The sequence below is a fragment of the Sparus aurata genome, chromosome 17, assembly GCF_900880675.1.
Source record: "Sparus aurata chromosome 17, fSpaAur1.1, whole genome shotgun sequence".
Taxonomy (NCBI): Eukaryota; Metazoa; Chordata; class Actinopteri; order Spariformes; family Sparidae; genus Sparus; species Sparus aurata.
The window spans coordinates 23,712,968-23,732,702 of record NC_044203.1 but is presented as its reverse complement, the minus strand read 5'-3'; the positions used below and the strand labels follow the sequence as shown (position 1 = coordinate 23,732,702).

The window sequence follows — 19,735 nt, the reverse complement described above, 5'->3', positions numbered from 1 at the left end:
AGGTGATGATAAACGATAGCTAACCTTCACACAAATGCAAACACATACGCCAGCACAGGCAGTCACGCAGCAACGCATACACATATACAACACTCTGATCAATTGTTGCCCTCAGGCTGTGGTGGCTTGCCGTGACTGAGGAGGGAGCCTGGTTAACACCCAGTGGTTCACCGCAGTGCAGTGTGCATTCACTTACAACTGTTCCCTCCATCACAGACGCCAGCCAGAGCAACCAACCTCTTTTTATGGATCGTGTTATTAAAAGTGCAAATTAATGTCAAAACGGAAGGCTTATTTTTCACTTAAATCGCAGACTAGCCTTTATAGCTAGAAATAGAAAAAAAAGGTCAACACACACATAAATCCAGATGACAAGAGAGGTCAAACAGGTTGAAATTAAACCACGTTGAAAGTTTTATTCATGTTTTTAAGAGGAAAAGTGAGTGACACACGTCAGACACTCTCAAGAACAGTGATCTTATCACGACTGCTATTGAATTATATAACTCAAGATTATACAGCATCAGTTCCGTTGAAGCATTTAAAAGCGTTTGTTTTTTCACCCATTTTTGTCTTTTACAAAGATGGCCATGTGCAAGAAGTCTAGGCTTTATGCAGAAGCAAGCGCAGCTACACCCTTTTTTTATGTAATCATGTGGAGGCAAAGAAAAGAAGAAGCTGGGGGTAGAGAGGGAAAAACAAAGAGGTACAGAGATGAGAGAGGGAAAAAGAATTCTGCCGCAGTTTAAGAGGTGACGAGTGATCATCGAACGGTCCCACGGATGAGGAGGAATGGAAAATAATTGTTGGCTGGGAAATGAAAGGGGAAAAAAAACTTTGATCTTCTTCGACAGCTACTGCTGAGGTGCCCTTGAGCAAGGCACTTACACTGGGCTTCACCTCAATATGAACAACTGCATAAAACACAAAGCAGGGCGTGTGTCGACAACAAAACCCCACATGAAGGCGAAAGTGTACGGTGATATCACCCTCTCTCTATATAGTCTATATGTTTGGTTTTTTACCATCCACCACATCTCCTGCAGGACGTCAGTGTGTTTCCCTCTCTCCAGCATCACAGTGATAATGAAAAACCAGCCATTATTACACAATGACACGGTGGTTTGATTCTCATTACAGAGACATATCGTACTGACACATATCTCTGCATTACGTGCCTTCAAGCAAACAAACAGAATCAACTATTCTAGATTGAATACGACTGTTTCTGATGTGCAGGTCCTGCGCGTTTGGAGAAGAATTCAAAGTCAAGATTATTACTATGTACCAGTGTTTCTGGAGCATCTGAAAATATGTGTTACAAAACAACATAATATAACCTTATCGGGTGAAAAGTGCATGGAGGCTAAAACAGCCTAAATGTGCTACAATTTTATAGGAAGTGCTACTCTGACCCATCTGTGCATGCAAATCAGGACTAACTTTTTGTCCTTGACACACTTTGCAGTATCCAAAATGTGTTTTAACAATGTTAACCCATACAGTGTACAGCTGCAATGATTTTGAGTTTGGATTCATCGTTTTAGTCATTTTCCAAGCAATTTGCTGAACACGTGCAGGTTCCAGCTTCTTCACCTGTTGGCATTCCTGGAAATGTATGTACAGTTATCTTTAAACAACTATCTACAGTAAGTCCAGGCTGAAGTAGTCAATTCAAATTCAATTCTGTTGTCACACCATTTGAAGGACAGATATTTTTTGGGATCTTTTGAAAGTTCATACTTATATTTATTTTTTCAGCTGTCAGAAGCTCTGTAAGCCTGCAGATGACTTTTGACTGCCCTTATTTGCTGGAAAACATGACATCATATTGTCCTACATGGTCCAAATTCAAATTAGCTAACAATGTCACCAAAAAGGAACACTTACCACATGTATTTCTAAGGAAATATTGAGGACCAGGCAAAAAATGCCATTTCGTGACCTCAAAATACCCCTGTTTGAGAGTAACAGGGACAAAAACTTATTATAGTTCCTTATTGCTAACTAAGTGCATACAAAATAGTCCAAAACAAGTGCTGAGGTGGAATAGAATCACAAGAATTACTTATGTGCGACTTAAATTGAGGTGTTGCCTATCTGCTTATCTTCGTTTGTATTGTTTGATGAACTGGCCGGACAGCTTCTCAACCTATTTTTTTTTTCGTTATATTTTTAAGTTTTGAATTGTCGATAGACTAAAACAAGCGGTTTGAACACATCACCTTCATCTGCAGGACATTAGACACTTATCAGTATTTTGTGACGATTTCAACGATAAACAAAGAAGTCAGTTGTAGCCCTGAACACCAGAAAGACATTTCTTCAGATGCTGGGATTAAAGCTGCGGCCTCTACTTTGTCTGTGTATCGTCGAAAACAGAAGGACCTGCATCTCACAAACAGCTGTATTGTCCCTTGAGCAGTACGTGAAAATGTAATCAATACTTTCATCATGTGATTCTTTTTTCAGATATATAAACAGCACTGAGGCTTTAAAAATACTTATAACCAGTCTTTAAAGCATTTAAGCATTAACTCGATGCATTAAAAGTCCTAAATGTCTCCTGACATTCATCCCGACTCCGCCTCTGGACTGACAACAGCTCCACCTTGTCTGTGCTGCACCATCGACTGACACACAGTGAGGAGAGAAGGAAGAGTGCATGAAGAAGGAGTGAACTGAGCCCAGGCGGCTGGTCGGGGGTCAGTGCTGAGCGGCGGCCAGTAGAGGGCATCAGACCGCCGCGTCAGCCACGGCTGGTTCCTCCTTCACGGTGGCGCGCTGCATCCAGAGGGTGTGTTGTCAGTTGTAGTACGCCTGTTGCAGAATCTTCATCCAAAGCAGAATGAGTCAGACATTTTTCTTGATGTGACTTGTGCCAAAGCTTCATTCATAATTTACATCAGCTATAGAGAAGTCCTCGTGTGCAATCGTATGTACAAGAAGTTAAAAATTTGTATCTTAAACAAATATGTAAAACGTAAAGTGGATTTCTCCTCATGATATCTCAGAACATCATCCAACTCTGTCTGATCTTTTTCTCTTTTTTACAACATTCACATAGTGTTTCTCATTTCAGAATAACTATTGTTAACTAATAATCTCTAATTAATAATATTAATAACACTCCTTTGACATTGCGAGTCATGAAACTGGCTTGATGATGTAAGAAATTCAGAGAAGACCAGAATATATTCTACTACATTTACCTTTTGGTAAAAAGGGACGTAGTCCATGTGTAGGCATGAATTATGCATGTATAAAACTATGTGCATCCTCAGTCTCTGTGATCAGTGTTTTGCATTGTACATTTCCAAGTGCATACAAATTTCCTGCAGCACTGCAGTATCTTGGTATTATACCGCAGCCCCTCGCTCCTCCTGCCTCACTCTCCCTCCCCTATATCTGCTCTGTCACTCAACCTAACCTCTAAAGTCTTTCTAGGAAACACTTTTTCCCTCTTTTCATCCTGACAAACTGAATTCCTTCTTTTTTTTATCTTCCATTCTTCTCCTTTCTATATTTTTCAGTTTCTGCAAAAAATCTCCACAACCCTGTCTCCAAAACCTTCTTTGTCCTTGGTCCATATTGTTCCAAACGCTACATTTAAAAAAAAATGTTTGATCACCTCTCCCTCACAACGATCTGTGCTCTACGCTCAGCATTTACTCTCATCCATCATCTAATTGCCCTGTATTCATGATTATGAGGAGTCACAGTGTCTCTCCTTCCCTCCCGGGTGCTCCCTCTTCCTAACAGGGGGAGGCGCTCATGTGCATGTGTGTGTGATAGTGAGGTGGAGGTACTGGTGATGGTGGCATGGCCATGGGAAGAGCCTGCCCTTGGGGATGTGAGGACCTGGTCAGGGTGTGTGTGGTGGGGTATCCGGCAGACTGCGGGGGCATCTGGTAGCTCCCTGCGGACGATGACCCGGAAGGCGGGCTGCCCTGGCCGCCCACTTGGAGCTTGCTCTTGGGCGGAGCTGGAGGCGCCTGGTTGAGCTGGATGGAAATGTCGCTGGAAGCCTCGGAGGTGCTGCGGCCTCTCTTTGGCGGGGGCCAGGAGGACTCTGGGTGGAGGAACTGGCCGCTGTAGTCGCTGCTCTCGGACAGGCGGGGGCGGTAGAGCGCCGGGTGGGGGCGGTACATCTCTTCCTCGGCGTAGCGCTTCATGAACAGATAGACTGACATCACCCCGGCCCCCTGAGAGCAGTGAGTGAGAGGAGATGAGGGGGAGATAAGATGCGACAGGGAGAGAGGGATTTGGTTACATAAATAAAACGAGCTGAAAGACAAATACACTTTCAAAGAGAGGGTAACAAGTGACGGTCCGGGAAATGAGATTAAAAGTGACTGATAGGCAAGAAGTGTTTAAAGGGAATGCACAAAGTGAAGAGGTGTAAGTAGGTGCTTTTGATTGTGAGGGATTCAGAAAGACGAGGGTGTCCTTTAAGTTCCTTTAATCTCGCATGAAACAGATTGAAGGAGAAACAGAGAGGGAGACGAGAGCGCTGAGGAAAAGACGAGGAGAAACTAGTAGGGGAGGAGGAGGAAGAAGGGGAGGGGAGGAGGAGGAAGAGGGGGAGGAGGTTAGTTCACGCTGAAGTGTCCACTGCAGCACATTAAGGGCAGTGCTGCTGATGATGGGAAGAAGAGGCAGAAGGAGCAGAGGGGGGAGGGGAGGTGGGAAGACGAGCGGAGGATTCACATGAAACTGCAGCACGCATGACTGTACGCATGGACACACACACACACACACACACTAACACACACACCCTGCATTCCTGCGTCAAACTCACCAATACCTCAAACACAATACTCATCATCTTACCTGCTCGCGCAAAATGAAACAGACACACATGCACTCACTCCCTATCGCTCTCACCCATATTTACTCATCTCTAACACACACACACACACACACACACACAGCCCATACTGACCTCTTTGAGTAAGAAGGAAGAGGCAGCGAAGGCGAAGGACCAGCCATAGTGGTAGTTGAAAAACTGCTCGGGCTCCCTCGGCCGGTTCATCACCTCGTCATTAATACTGGAGATGTAGAGCACCAGGCCCACCACCAGACTGAGGCCTGCACACGGCACATTAACAATGACAGTGAGTCAGAGAGAGGAGGGAAGTTCGATACGGAGGTCATTAAAGAGCGATCCAGAAGGCTGCGGCAGTGTGCGGAGGGTTTTAGAGCCGGAGAGCGAGAGAGAGAGCGATGGGGATGTGGAGTGACATGGTAGGGCAATTAGCCTTAAAATTGCTAACATTTTTAAAGAGATGGGACACCAGAGAGAGTATGTATGTATCATAGTGACAGATAAAGATGGATAAACTCCAGACTGTTCACACTACATTACCCACAGTGCAACTTGAACTTAATGACATCACTGGGGGCAATTAATCTGACTCCATGCAGCTTCTTCTGGAGCCACAAAAGGCTTCCAACTACTTGTTTCACACCTGAAGTATTTCTCTCCAAGAGCCGTAAACACATGCTAATGTGTCAGATTGGTGGAGTTACCCTTTAAATGGACAAAATGAGTCACTGAGAGGCTCAGAACGATGACAATTTGTCTTAAAAAAGCTGAGCTGTTTCGCAAAAATTCTACGGATAACTTTCTGAAAATTTGGCACACTTTCTACAATAATCTGGAGAACAATGACTGTGACGCATTTGTGAAGATGACCTGCTGATCGTCATGTTCGGCTGCCTTTTGTTTCTCCTCTGTGTCCTTTCTGTATGTGTGTTTATCAGGAAGTGTCTGAAACATCTGCTCTGCTTCCATTGTGTTCAGCTGCAATTTTTTTTCAAGTGGTGCTTTTTTATACAGCACACAAACCATAAAGAGGTTTCGGTGACATTTGTGTTGAAAAGATAAAAAGTTTATTCCTTTATTTTTTTCCCAAACACAATGTAATGTTACGTGCAGATGACCACAGAAACCATTGCTGTAAAATACAGCGACTGTTTTTTTTCTTTGTTGTTTTATCACGTTTTCTATCCTTTTTAGGGGACAGGGGCGGGAATAAAGGGATGACATTTCTGTTTAGTAATCGTCTAAATGTCAGTTTTTCTACACCTGGAAAAATATTCAATAAAATGTTTTTAAAAAAGAAAAGGCTTTTTAAATGTCTTAACTTGGTCCTCAACACATGCCATTTAAAGTGATGTAATCAGTGATCATATAATGTGGTTAGAGTAGATCATTACATTTTGCATAATGGTGCATCAGTTTGGCCAAGGTCAAGGAGTTGAAATTACCAGGACCACCATCTTCCTCTAAGTGCCTAAATAAACCATAAAAAGTTAAACAATGCTTCAGCAGCCTCAAGCGGATGTCAGAATGCAGGACACTGCAGGGAAAACCAAATTAGATTTGGAAACGTCTGTAGAATCTGGCAGAAGCGCTCTGAGTAAAACATTTTGTGACTTGGCGGGTTTCTCGCTCTGTACACGGACTCCAAAACCACCAGATCCATTCATTTAAGCAGAAAACATTTTGGTCCCGGTCACATCCTCAACGGGTCGAAACACATCCGGTGAAACATTTTCTCATTAGGATGATTTGCTGTTTCACATTAGCGGCATAAAAATGTAGTTTCTAGGAGACAGGACTGCCTGCAGATACTCATTTAAACTAAACTAATCTTTACTTTTCCCAAGAGAAAAGTGCCCCTTAATTTAATTGTCTTATTGTAATGTCATATTTTGATTACTTGACTGAGCACGCACATTCATAAAAGACAAAGTAAGATTGAAAGGAAGTAAAATGTGAACGTTTTTAAGACTATCTAGGAGGAACACTAGCTGCAGCCTGCCTGTCAACATCTGTGTGTTAAAGTCGCGATATAATTATTACATGGAGAGGCAGAACTGAAAGAATAACCTTGTTCACCCTGAGGCAACACCCACCTCTCCTCCAAGAACACTGACATGCTCTCCGCCCTGCCTTCCACATGTTAAATGCATGAGATGCAACATATGGCCAACATCGAAGAATCAATATTCAGAGAAAGCTGCATGCTGTAAGCAGCAGGAAAAAAAAAAAAAGTATTTTTAGCTTCCACTGCAACATTCTGTACCACTGGTCTTGTGAAGCGGTTACGTCCTTTACATAAATGCCAGCTAAGAGGTTGTGTGTTGTCGATTTAAAATTGAAAAGCGTGGAAAATGCAGAAACCATGCTGCTGTCAGTCATGCAGCCGAGGTACATCTTCATCTGAATAAGTAACGGCGGGGGGAGGAGGAGGGAAACACGCAGGCATGTGAGAGCCGAGAGCAGATGGAGGAGAAGGAAATGAGACAAAAAGGGGGAAGAAATGGAGGTTGCCTTCAAGTACACGTGTATATTTAAGATGTGTGTTTGAAAGAGAGATAGGAAAGTGACACAGAAAGAGGAGGAGAGGGTAAAACATCAACCTCTGACTGGCTCCATGCTGTGTTTCTCGCTGCTGCTGCTGCTGCTATACTGAATTCTGTCACATTAACCAGAACATGACCGACCCAAACTGCAATATTCACCAGACCACCGAGTCAGTGGCTCCGGCAGAATGGGCTCATATCAAACAACCGCCGCATCCACTGTGAATACTGAGAGAATACACTCTGAATGAAAGCAGGAAATGAGAGGAAGGGGGGGGGTGAAAAAAATCAAAGAGAACTGAGGAAGCTGAGGGGGAGGAGGGGGGAGGAGGGGAGGGCAGGAGGAAGGCAGTGTTTAAAGAGAGAGTGAGAGGCTTAGTGCAGCAGAATATCTAACCGCTGCGAAGCAATTTGACACACTTGCCCCTTGTTATCACCCCATTATCAAAATACCTCATAAAGGAAAACACTGCGACACTTCCAACGCAGCCTATAAACATTATATAACCCCCCTTCTCGTTATGTAACACTTGTTATCCTGCAACCCCGTTTATCAGCGAGTCCCTGCCACTGCGAGTCGGGGCTGTTGCCGCAGCCTCCGTTTGATGCTCCTCTGAGCTCTGCGCTGCTGCTCCCTCCTCAAACACGTCAAGTGAAACAGCTTGCAGAGAACATGAGCTCCAATTTGGCTCCTGACAGTCTTTACTATTAACACAGTGAGGGGCGAGAAACGGGAGTGTTACAGCCACCTGCTGTTCGAGAAGGTTAACTACACTGATGCGGCTGGAAAACAGCTGCTCATGATGCTGTAGGGATGTTGCAGTGCACTTTCACAGTTTATCCAATCCCAGGTTCATCGTTTCAACTCTGTGTGTCAAGCGAATGCAAAGAAACGCTCACGTGAAGCCAAACAACAGCACGACAGAAAACTCTCACTTTTCCTGTTGCCACACCTGCATCATGCACCAGAAATAGAGCCGTGATGGAGCGTCTCCATGTGTGACACACAGGACATACCAGCGGTGCCGTCATCCATCACACACATGACAAGACATGAGTAATGGGTCCCACCTGAGAGGATGAAGAAGATGCCGGACACAAAGGCCAGGATGGTGCGCTGAGGCCGGATGTGTCCGATGTTACTGATGACGAAGGCCGTGAAGACAAAGAGCAGCGACACCATCGGGAAGGGCGTGGCTGTCCGCACCATCTCTGTGGGGTGGAGAGGTCACGGTGTTAGACTGAGCTGATGGGATGTGTCCTTAAACTGCTGGGAGAGGTGAATGACATCATCCCTGCACCTTAAATAGTCTCAGTGAAAGAAATCCGAGGCAGTGAACTCTAAATCTACTTTGTTGTCTCTTCTCTCTTCCTGGTTATAAAAGCTGCGTTACGGTAAAGTGATGTCATTTTTTTCTTTTCCTTCAGGGTGTTATATAGATTATTGTTAAGTAAAAGGTTTTAAAGTTAAAAATGCCAGAGTCAGCACCAACAGAAGCTCCTCTCTCCCACAGAAAACAACCTCGTCAGAAGTCCCGCCTGAAATTCTGGGACTTTGGAACATCACACTACGTCACCATGTCACACATTTGCATAATGTATGCCTTTAGAGGCTAATTTGGCACATAAGACTTGATTTAACTACGCTGCAGTTGTTAGTGGTCCTGGCTCAGGCGTGTGTGAGCTAACCAAACAGAACAGTGTTTTCCCTCATTAAAGCTTGTAAACCTATTTTTTTAGTGACCCCAAATAAAATGATGAACCTGAAAATTAGCAGAATATGTCTCCTTTAATGTTTTTCACTGTCCCAACACTGATATCGAGGTATTGATCTAAAATATATTTGTCTCCCAGTCGTAGCATGTTTAAGTACTTTGGAGGAAATTTCGAAATATTAAGATACAGATCATGTATTGTGATGAAGCCTTAAAGAATTGCAATATTACTTTAAGTCCATATCACCCAGCCCTTACTTAGCGTACGCTAGGTTATGTGGAGAAACAGTAAACAGTATTACAACAGTATAAGTTATTTATTGTATTTATTGTAAGTGTCTACTTGCTTTATAACAATGAGCAACAGAGTGATGACAGATCACAGCAACATGGCTGTAAACCTGAGAGATTACAGGGAAACAAAAGTAAGTTTCAGATTTTCATGTATTATGGCTACCTGAACGTGGAAAACCTGAACCAGAGTCTTATATTTTATGTAGAGTCACACTAATTAAAAAAAAAACTATAATAAAACAATTGCTGATGATAAACTAATGACAACTCCTCGTGTTCAAATTCGAACTATTTTTATATTTTAAAAATGAATTAAATCCACGACAGATCCTTTAGAAAACGATTCTCGGGATCAAAGAACACATTTTCAATTTACGATGGCTTTTACCTCGTAAATCTCTTTGACAAACACATCTCTGTTTATGAGGATGATGTCCTCATAGCTCTTATTTGCTCTGCTTTTATTGCTGCATGTGTCTTAGTTCTGCTTTCACTGTTGCTGACGTGCCTTCTTATGCGATGAGTGTGGCTTTAAACTTGTTACTTGTTTCTTGATATAAAGTTGTCAACTTTAGGAACAACAGATGAAAACTAGCCTCTTGGCTAATTCTGGCATATTTACATTAATGTTGATTGATACGGACTGTCCCTTAAAAATAAACTGGATGAATTAAAAAATAAAGAATTCAATAAATAAGTTATCTTATTACTGTAATGTTAGAAAACAAGTTATTTGATTATTTCTCTGATAATAGTGTAGTGTATAAAGCATCATAAATCGGTGTCCAAATGTCCATCAGAGTTTTAAAGAGCTCAGGGTGACAGCTGCAAATACCTTGTTTTGTCCAACACATTGCTCAATAATCCAGAGATATACAATATACATGTAACTGTGATATACAACAGAAAAAGGGGCCGCAAATCCTCTATAGATAATTTGGGCATTTCATATCTAAACAGAGATGTTCAGAAGTTCCTTGTGAAATTATTATACAAATCAGTAACTGCTGTCTTGTTTTTGTGAGCTGAATTAGCTCTTTAAATATGCAGGATCCACGGTTCTGAGCCGAGTGAAACTTTGTAGTGAGTCGGTAAAGGCACATTGGAGTTTAGTACCATTTTACATCTTAACAACACAACACAAGAGGTGTTTACTTTTGGCCCGACTCTGTTTTAGTTCTTGCCACCCTCCTAATTTTCCATTTGTTGGCTGGTCCCTGCAGCCCTGATGTCATGTTGAGATTTCAGTACCAACAACCAACCAGCAGGGGAAGTCTGCTCATACCTGCAGCCTGTCACACAGCAGACAATGTGCTGTCACATGTTTTACTCACTGAGGATGTTTGCAGTGTTTTCAGTGGTGATCTCTACTTCGGGCTCACTGAAGTACTCTGACGCAACACATCTCCCGTTTTCTGATCCTGACAGGAAACACACACACACACAGAGAGACATGAAGGAAAATGTTGTGGTTTGCTTTCAGGGTCACAGTGATGCATTAAGAAACAAAACAAAACCAACCAAAAAAAGAAAACTACATGTGTGGCATCTGCAGTCCTGCTCACAGGTAACGCTCATGTTTTGTGACAGCTATGATTCCAGAGGCCAGGAGCTCGCTTTCCCTCTTTTTCTCCCCTCGCTGCTCTCTCACTCGGCTGCTTTTGTGCGCTTGTCGCTGTGATGTTGTGGACAGTTGCACACACGCGCAGCAACATTTGTATGTGTATGTGTGTGTGCGTCTTCTACAGTCACCCTTTGATTTTTGGAGTGAGGATATTTAAACATGTGTTGTCCCTACCGGCCACGAAGCAAACTCTCCACAGGCCTGAGTGCAGCGCCATCTTCACCTCCATGCTCTGGTTCTGCTGCAGGATGATGCCCTCCACCATGATCAGCCAGTAGTCTGTGGACACGGCCACCCCCACCAGCAGCAGCCCGCAGGCTCCAAACACTGTGGACAGGATGGTCAACGCACGGCTGCTGCATGAACTCATCTGGAGGGCAGAACGAAGGGAGGGAAGGGTGTGAGAAGAGAAGAGGAGTTACACGTCAAAGCGGCGGAGACAAAAAAAAAAAATGAAGGTAAATTTGGAAGGGGGGTCATGTAGAGGGAGGTCGTTAGGAACGGTGGGGGGGAAATAACTGAGACAGACATGTGATGTGCACACATGCAAACAGCTGAAGGCCATCTTCCTGTCACGCCTTGTTATTGGTAAAGATGCGTTAGTGACGAATCCGGTGGCAACCAATCACGGGAAAGGTCAGAGAGGAACAACAGATGATGTTAACTGCTGAAGTTAGGCAAGGACTTAAAAAACTGAGAGATAGATAACAGAAACACACACACACACACACACACACACACACACACATACAGATCAAGATCAGGAGGAGGGGTTCTGTGTGACTCACACATGGTCTTTCTGTGACTTAGTTCTGGTTGACTGGGAAAGACTTTGGTGCAAATCCTCTGAGCATGCTGTCTGTATGCATTTGTGAGATTCTCTTTGTGAGTGTGTGTGTGTGTGTGTGTGCTTGTGTGTCTGTGTGCACGTTGCTAATTTGGACCCCTTAGTATCTTCAGCTCAATCAGTACTCGATGTTTGGGCCCAACCCCAATACTGATATTAGGAAGTACATTTTTTTTTTAAATAAATAACGATATTTTGGCTGATACACAAACAATGTTTTTAACTTGTGACAAAGATCTGTAAGAGATGCAGGATATCTCACAGCTTAACAATAAAATGTGTCGTCCAAAATGACGTCACTGGGAATATAATAACTCTAAATCACCCCAAGAATCCTTTTTCTGCATTATTATGACTTGAAACCAAGAGTTAAATATTGGTGCATATTGGATAATGTATATGATGACACATATGTATGTGTGATAGGCCACTTTCTAGTTAATGGCAAACATAGTGTGCCGTCAGTGTTTACAGTAATCAGCCTTACTGAGTTGAGCTTTACAGTGTTTTAATGAGTTACACTGGGAGGATCTTTGTCCTGCAGCTGACCTGTTACTTGACCTCATATCTTCCGTTGTAACTTCACTTTTGCATTGATTATTTTCAGCAGATGTGTTTCTGTTTTGTGATAATTTACCTCCTTTTTCTGTCAGAGGTGGAAGAAGTACTCAGATGTCATTTTTAAAGTGACAGTAGGCAATACGAACGTTCCAGTTCTGTGATTGGCTAGTTAGATACTAGCTAACTAACTTATTTGAGGGGCAGGTGCTCACAGATGACAGACAGACTGACAGACATGTTTTGAAAGGAAGCCTTTGTTCACAGGTCTTATTGATAACATTTTTATGGAGACAAATCATTGTTTTAAAATAACACATCTAGAAACGTGGTAGGGAGGTGCAGAAGTAAAGTATCTCTTTTCCTTAAAATTGACTGTGAATTAATCATTTTACAAAGTTTGTCAGGATGCAAAATGATTGTTTTGTTTAGGCTAACTGTGTGTAAGAATTCTGACAGGGTTTGTCAACCAACAGTATAACTCCGTTGGTATCACGGTATCTGTGTTTCATCAGCATCAGGAGTCCTAGATGCCAGTTTGTGTAAAGATAAAGACTCTAACCCTAAAACTGCAGATTCTCACAGTATGTGGCCGCTATATTCTTCTGCCAAATGTTAGCTAATTAGTTTTAGCGATGTTAACGCTTGCTGCGGTCAGCTAGCTTTAGCAACGTCAGTGACAACAACTGCCGACCATTTGGGGGTCAGATGATGGGAACAGCCTTGTTCTGATGTGAATGCAATGTTAGGGGGTGATGGAATGAAACAATTAGTGACTGAACGTTATCAATAACTACTCTGAATATTGTCTTTGATTTGGTCTTTTTTTTTTATTTCAACCAAAATCATAATACTTACTTTTGTCTACTGCAGCTCGAAACGCTCGAAAAGAAAAGTAGTAGCATCAATATTACTTAGTACCAAAAGTAAAAATGACCCATTAGGCAGAATGGCAAATTAACGACTGTGTTTGAACGACTTTAAATTGTTAATCTGCTGGTAGTTTGTGAATTTATTGTTAAAGTTTTATTTGAATCTGTAATTTTACATTACTTGTTATTTATTGATTATGTTTTGTATTATTAAACAAAACAAAATATGCAAAGTAACCAGCAATAATCGATGTGTTTGTACACCGCAATCTTTGGAAATACTCAAGTTAAGTATAATGTCGCTCAAAACTAAAGCACCAAAAGGTACGTTTCTGAAGAAAGTTATTGATTGTTAAGTCGGTATTTGACGATCTGGGATTGGTGCTTTCAGAAAAGTACTTTATTTTTGCAATATGTTCTAATTTGAACTGCTGAATACCAAAATGAGTAAAGAGTCACCTGGTGATTAACTTCCCGAGGTCTAATAAACATCTTTTCTTGACAATGTGTCAATGACGGAAAATAAGTGAAAAGCTGAGCAGTTCGAACTGAGGTTTTGAAGAGCTATTTACAGCACATCCACCTAATTTAATTAGACACTACCAGCTCAAACATTAGGATCACCTTCAGTTCTGTCGGCAGGATCTGGCCCACGATGACGGCATCTCTCAGCGGCCTGCTGTGAATAGCACCTCACAGACTGTGCAGGCCATTTAAGCACACTACAGTCACTTTAAATGAAATGTGACACTGTAATAACTGACCGGAAGAGCCCAATTATGCCCATGAAGGAACGCGCTCGCTCTGGAACAAGGTGTAAATACACAATGACGTTCGAGCCTCAGACGTTCAAATCTAGAACAGCAGCCCAGCGAACTCCTAAGAAAGGTTCTTTACTCTCATCACACTGAATTGTGGACCAGACTGAGCTTTTACACCAAAGTCTGACCCCTACTGTCACGTTATAATTGATATTTGTCGTAGCAGGAAATGTTTCTCACTCCTCACTATGTCCGATTTGAGCGATCAATCATCCGACTGCTCGAGCTTCACCATCCTGCTCCTGCAGCAGCTGACAGGAGTGAAATCAGGCATGTTCTTCTGCTGATGTAACACAGCAGCAGCTCCGAGGTCTGAGGAGACGCATGTTTGAGCTCTTTCCTCTGCAGATCACCATTGTGCTGAGCTGATATTTGCATACTTGTGGCTGGCCTGTTTGACCGTCACTAATGAAACGTTCGCAGTGCTGCAGTGCTAAGATCCGTCTTTGTGGGTTCTCCTATGTTTTTCATTCAATCGTATTCTAAAAGCACATTAGTGACTCATGTCCCATCACTGCAAAAGTGAACTTTTGGACCATCGTCTTGTGGAGGGAGCTATGTGCGTAAAAATGTAGTAAAAACACATCATGCTTATGCTCCCAAATAACTAAACATTGACTATTTATCAGGCACACTGACAGCAGAAGATAGATACCAAATTAAAGGTGCACTACGTAGTTTTGGGGGAGAAATTTTAATCGGACTCGACTGTTTTTTTTTCGTGCCTAAACAAACTAAATAAACAAACTGTCTTTGAGAAAAGTCTCTCTTTTCATGACTGAATAAACTGAATAAACAAACTGACCTTAAAGGACAACACAATTTCATACTGTTTTACTTTGTTAATATGTGGCGGACCCTGCCACCTTTTCTAGCTTCAAACAGTGTTCTGGGAACCTTGGAACAGCTCGTTTATTTACTTATGGAAAAAACTAAATATGTCTGAGTTTGTTTCCTAAAATTCTGAATTTGAATTTCTTCTCCGATACGACATAGTGCCCCTTTAATGTTAACAACACAAGAACCACTCTACTCTTCTTCAGGTTCTTCTTTGAGCAGAGTTACAACAGCTATGGTCACTCTGGTGAGGAACTACTTAGGATCAAGCTCGGCCTCATCTTATCCTGACAGTCATCGTGTGAGACGTGACCACCGCAGAAGTTGCTTCACTTTCCTGTGCTTCTCTTGTGAGCGACGCACACTTTGCATCAGAGAGATCCTCTGAAAAAATGACAAGTTTGGGCCTGTTGAAGCACAGAGAGAGGCGACGCTGAGACAGACACATGTGAGGGAAGGAATATGGCTGACAACAACCAGAAGACAGAGCCACAAGATTCACAAGTGGCAGGTCGCAAACTGTCACTGACACACAGCTGAAGATTTTTTTTATGAATTCCTGAGTTTCACACCAGCTCGTCGCTGCCCTGTCGTCAGTTTCCCCTTCTATACTCTTCTCTAATCAAAAGCTGTCGCCCAGAAGTGGCTGCTGCTGACACCTGGGACTGGACAAGAGGCTGAGCCGTGATTTGAGAGAGTTTGAAGTCTTCCCCCTGAAATCAAAAACAACTCTTCTGACTGAGAGCACGGAGGGGACAAGGGGATGACCAGGGGTGTAGAGAGGGGTGGTGAATGAACAATCACACCTTCCAGCAGCTGGAGGATGTGCCAGAGTGGCGGAGAGGGAGTGTGAATCACAGAAGAAATGAGTAGATGTGGCTGAGTGGCTCATTCGCACCCCCAAATAAACACAATCCTGCTGGAGACACATCCATTGTGGACTCCAGATTGAGATTGAGCGAAAAAAATCAGTTTTGCCCGCTAAGATTTGCGATAACAATCCCATTTTAGCGCCTCGGAGACAGGCCCCTCAGCTCCAGCACCCAGAAAGTAATGAGCCAATTGAATTGGTTAGATAGGAGCCACAAGGGGGACAAAAGGGTTTAATTCACTCTAATCTGTCACAATCTGCAGACTGACATCAGCCCTCAGCCTCGCGGGGAAGACAGGCACCAGGAGGAAAGAGGGAGCTGAGAAAGAGAGAGAGAGAGAGGAGGTGTATGCAGGAGATATAGGTTAACACAGGGAGAGACCTTGGCCCAAAAAATGGAAGGAGTACCCAACGTGGACGCGCGCGGCGGGGACGCGCCTACACCTGTGCTAAACTCCCTCAGCCTGAACAGTGTGAGGAAAATGACTTCATATGAACGTAGATATCGTGACTCAATGGGTAGGTTTGATTTGTCAGAGCATTTCAGCTGCGCAGTCACACTCCGGCACAACTCGCACCATTTTTATTTTTTCCTCTCTCTCTTCTCTCTCCTCCTCTTTTTTTTTTTTCTCCCGGAGCCGAGCGGCCGGACAGTCGAGCGTCCACACCGCGCTCAGACTGCGAACTGCGTGCATGTGAAACCAGCATCCGTGTGTAACAGTACATGTGTGAGCGAGTGAGGGGAGGCGATGTGCGCATAGGATTGTCCAGAAAACCCTCCTCCTCATCCTCCTCCTCCTCCTCCTCTTCCTCTCCGCTGTCACACACACTCACACGCGGAGTTTTGGAGATGATAAACAGAGCAGAGAAACATGTGAGCGCCGAATAATGATGATACTAATAACAATAATAATAACAACAATAATTATTATTATTATCACATGATGATGGTGATGATGATCAAAAAAAGATGAAGAGCGGCTCGCAGGTGACATGTGAGTGCGCTCGTCCCGCGCGCCTTCCTCACATGGAGACGAGCGTCTGTCTCTTTACGCTGAACACGACTTGAGGACGCGTTATGAATGCTGCTCTTTTTAGCAGCTGTCACCACACACACACACACACACACACACACACACACGCAAGCTCGCTCTCTCTTTCTCTCTCTCTCTCCCTCACACACACACACACACACACACACACACACAATTTAGACGACTGAGTCAGGTCGGAAAAGGCGTCATCGCCACAATCACTGGCCAAGGAGAAAAACACACACAACTGTAGTTATCTGAGAGGAGAAAAAGATACTCACCCTGCCACGAGAGTCGTGCGCACACGTCAGTAGCCAAGAAACCTCACAGCGGGGAGGCTCGGTGGGTTTTTCTTTTTTTTTTGGTCTCCCTCCCTCTCTCTCTCTCTCGCCCTCACTCACTCCCTCTCGCGCTCTCTCTCTATGCTGTGTGTGTTTTCCCTTAAGCCCCCTTACCCATCCTCTAAATCCCTCACTCTCTCTTTCACTCAACCTGTCCCAGGCACTGCGGTGGATTGGTTCAGCGAGCTACTTTGGCTACAAGAGAGACACAGAGAGGGGAGAGAGAGGGAGAGAGACATAGAGGGAGAGAGAGAGAGAGAGAGAGAGAGGGAGTGAGATAGAGTCGGGGAGAGAGAGAGTCAGAGGGAGAGAGACACAGAGAGGGGAGAGAGAGGGAGCGAGATAGGAGAGGGAGAGAGAGAGTGACATAGAGTCAGAGAGAGAGACATAGAGAGAGTGGAAGAGAGAGAGAGAGAGTCAGAGAGAGGAAGGGAGGGGGCGTATTAAACCACTATTTCTCATTTTATCATATATCCTTTATTTTAAAATGATGTGTTTTCTACATGTGGTCTCTGGTCACAGTGATGATATTGTGTCGCATGGGTACAGCGTGCTGCGCTGCGTGTTCTAGAGCATGTACAGTGTTGTTCAGTGTGGAGACAGTAGTGCAGCAGTGTGCAAACATGTTTCAAACCCATTTTCTATCGTTTTAACTGTCATGCTGCCATCCTTTTCATCACCCCCCATTGTCTGTGAGTGTCAGATTTACTCACATTTACATTTTTACCGTCTTATTAACAGTTTATCAATCATCAGTTAAACACACTAGAGTAGGAAATTTGCCATAAAGTGATAATTTTACTGACTGAAACTGTTACTTTTCTGTTTTCTCTCAGTTTTATTCATTTTATTTCACATTTCTCATGTCTCAGATTGTTTCACAATTACGTTTGTGTGCTTTATCATCTGTAAAACACAGAATTGCACAGACTAAGAGGAAATGTGATATAAAGTCGATGTTTGGCTGATTAAATCATCACTTTATAATTTCTCTGTGTCAGATTATCAGTAATATGTCAAACACAAAACTGCAAAAACTTGTAGGAAATGTGCTTTAAAGTGAACATTTGACTGATTAAAACTGTTACTTGTCTCTTTTCTTACATATTTAAAGCCCTTTCTTTATCCATTTCATTCTACATTTTCATCATCTCTCATTTCTCATCATTCCATGTCTCTCAAATAATTTACCATTTACATTTTTACTGTCATATGATCAGCTTGTCGATCATCTGTAAAACAGAAAACTGCACAAATTTACCCTAACTGTGATATAAAGGGGATGTTTGGCTGATTCAAACCATGACTTGTCAGGTTTCTTGCATCAATTTTATTCATCATTTCCCTCATCTTTCATGCCCAAGAGTCTCAAATAGTTTGACATATACTTCATACTGTCTTATCATCAGCTTGCCAATTATCTGTGAAACACAAAAATGCAAAAACTTGTAGGAAATGTTATATTAAGTGGACATTCGACCAAATGAATCAATTACTTGTCTGTTTTCTTAGATTTCTTTCTGCATTTTCATAATTTCTTGTGTACTCAAGTCTCAAATTATTCCACATTTATTCAAGTACTCTCTTATTATCAGCTTGTCGATCATCTGCAAAACACAAAATTGCACAAACTTACAGGAAATGTGCTTCAAAGTCAACATCTGAACATTTCTTTGTCTGTTTTCTCACGTTTTAATAAATTCACTTATATTCCAAAGCTTATAGACTTAAACAAATGCTTGGCCGATACTAATAATCATGCCTGTGAAGCAAAACTCAGTTTGAAACAATCAAGAAACCAGAGGAAAAAGGCAAGAAGGTAGCAAACTTACAGATTTACAGTATTTAGTATCAAATATGAAGCGTGAAACACAGCTGATCCGCTGTCCTCTCCCTCATTCAACACCTTCATGTAACCCCACATTATGAGTGCAGAAGCACTACAAGTAAGAAAATGGCACAGCTGGTAACCTCCTTCTCTTTTCTTCCTTTCTCTTTTCATCCCTCTCCTCCTCTTCCTCTTGCCCCCCTCCTCCTTTTGTCTCCTGTGGTCCATGTCCCTTGGTCTATTTTTAGCCTGCTGGTGGAGGAATCCTATATTTTTAGTAACGATATCAATAGTCTACAGCACACTCTGACCTCAGGGCATGAGCGAGAGAGAGAGAGAGAGAGAGAGAGAGGAGGAGGGGGTGAGGAAGAGAGATTTAAGCGAGATAGAATGAGAGGAGCGAGGGAGGCAGAGGAAGAGGAGGAGGCGGTGATGAAGAAGGATGATATCATGTCACGGTGACAGTGAGTGATGGACTGCACACACAACTCCGAGCAGAGGAGCGCTGGAGGTTCAGTTACATGAAGACCGGTGGATGAAGGTTGGAGTAAAGGTTGTGGTGAGGAGTTTAAAAACCAGGCGGTCGACATCAGGTGGACATCATGACAAAAAAACTAACTGAGTAGGATTAATGTGTTCAGAAAAGTGGCTTTATTTGCTTTAAATATATCATATTCAGGTGTTGAATTATCTGTTTGCGGCTGTATCACGGATTAGAA

The 19,735-nt window shown here is 42.9% G+C and overlaps 1 protein-coding gene across 2 annotated transcripts; it reads right to left on the bottom strand.

Annotated features, from left to right (window-relative positions):
• Window positions 1-390: 390 nt before the first annotated feature.
• Window positions 391-19,527, bottom strand: cacng7b (calcium channel, voltage-dependent, gamma subunit 7b). Of its 2 annotated transcripts, XM_030393642.1 has the most exons (8): window positions 19,021-19,527; window positions 18,685-18,795; window positions 17,129-17,383; window positions 11,231-11,377; window positions 10,718-10,804; window positions 8,446-8,586; window positions 4,946-5,091; window positions 391-4,205 (listed from the first exon to the last, which is right to left on the bottom strand). In XM_030393642.1, the coding sequence occupies exons 4-8, from the start codon at window positions 11,367-11,369 to the stop codon at window positions 3,756-3,758; spliced, it is 963 nt and encodes a 320-aa protein (XP_030249502.1). In that variant the 5' UTR covers window positions 11,370-11,377; window positions 17,129-17,383; window positions 18,685-18,795; window positions 19,021-19,527; the 3' UTR covers window positions 391-3,755. The 2 variants fall into 2 exon arrangements, with proteins under 2 accessions (XP_030249502.1, XP_030249501.1); XM_030393641.1 differs by lacking the exons at window positions 18,685-18,795; window positions 19,021-19,527 and having other exon boundaries at window positions 11,182-11,377; window positions 17,129-17,480.
• Window positions 19,528-19,735: the final 208 nt, after the last annotated feature.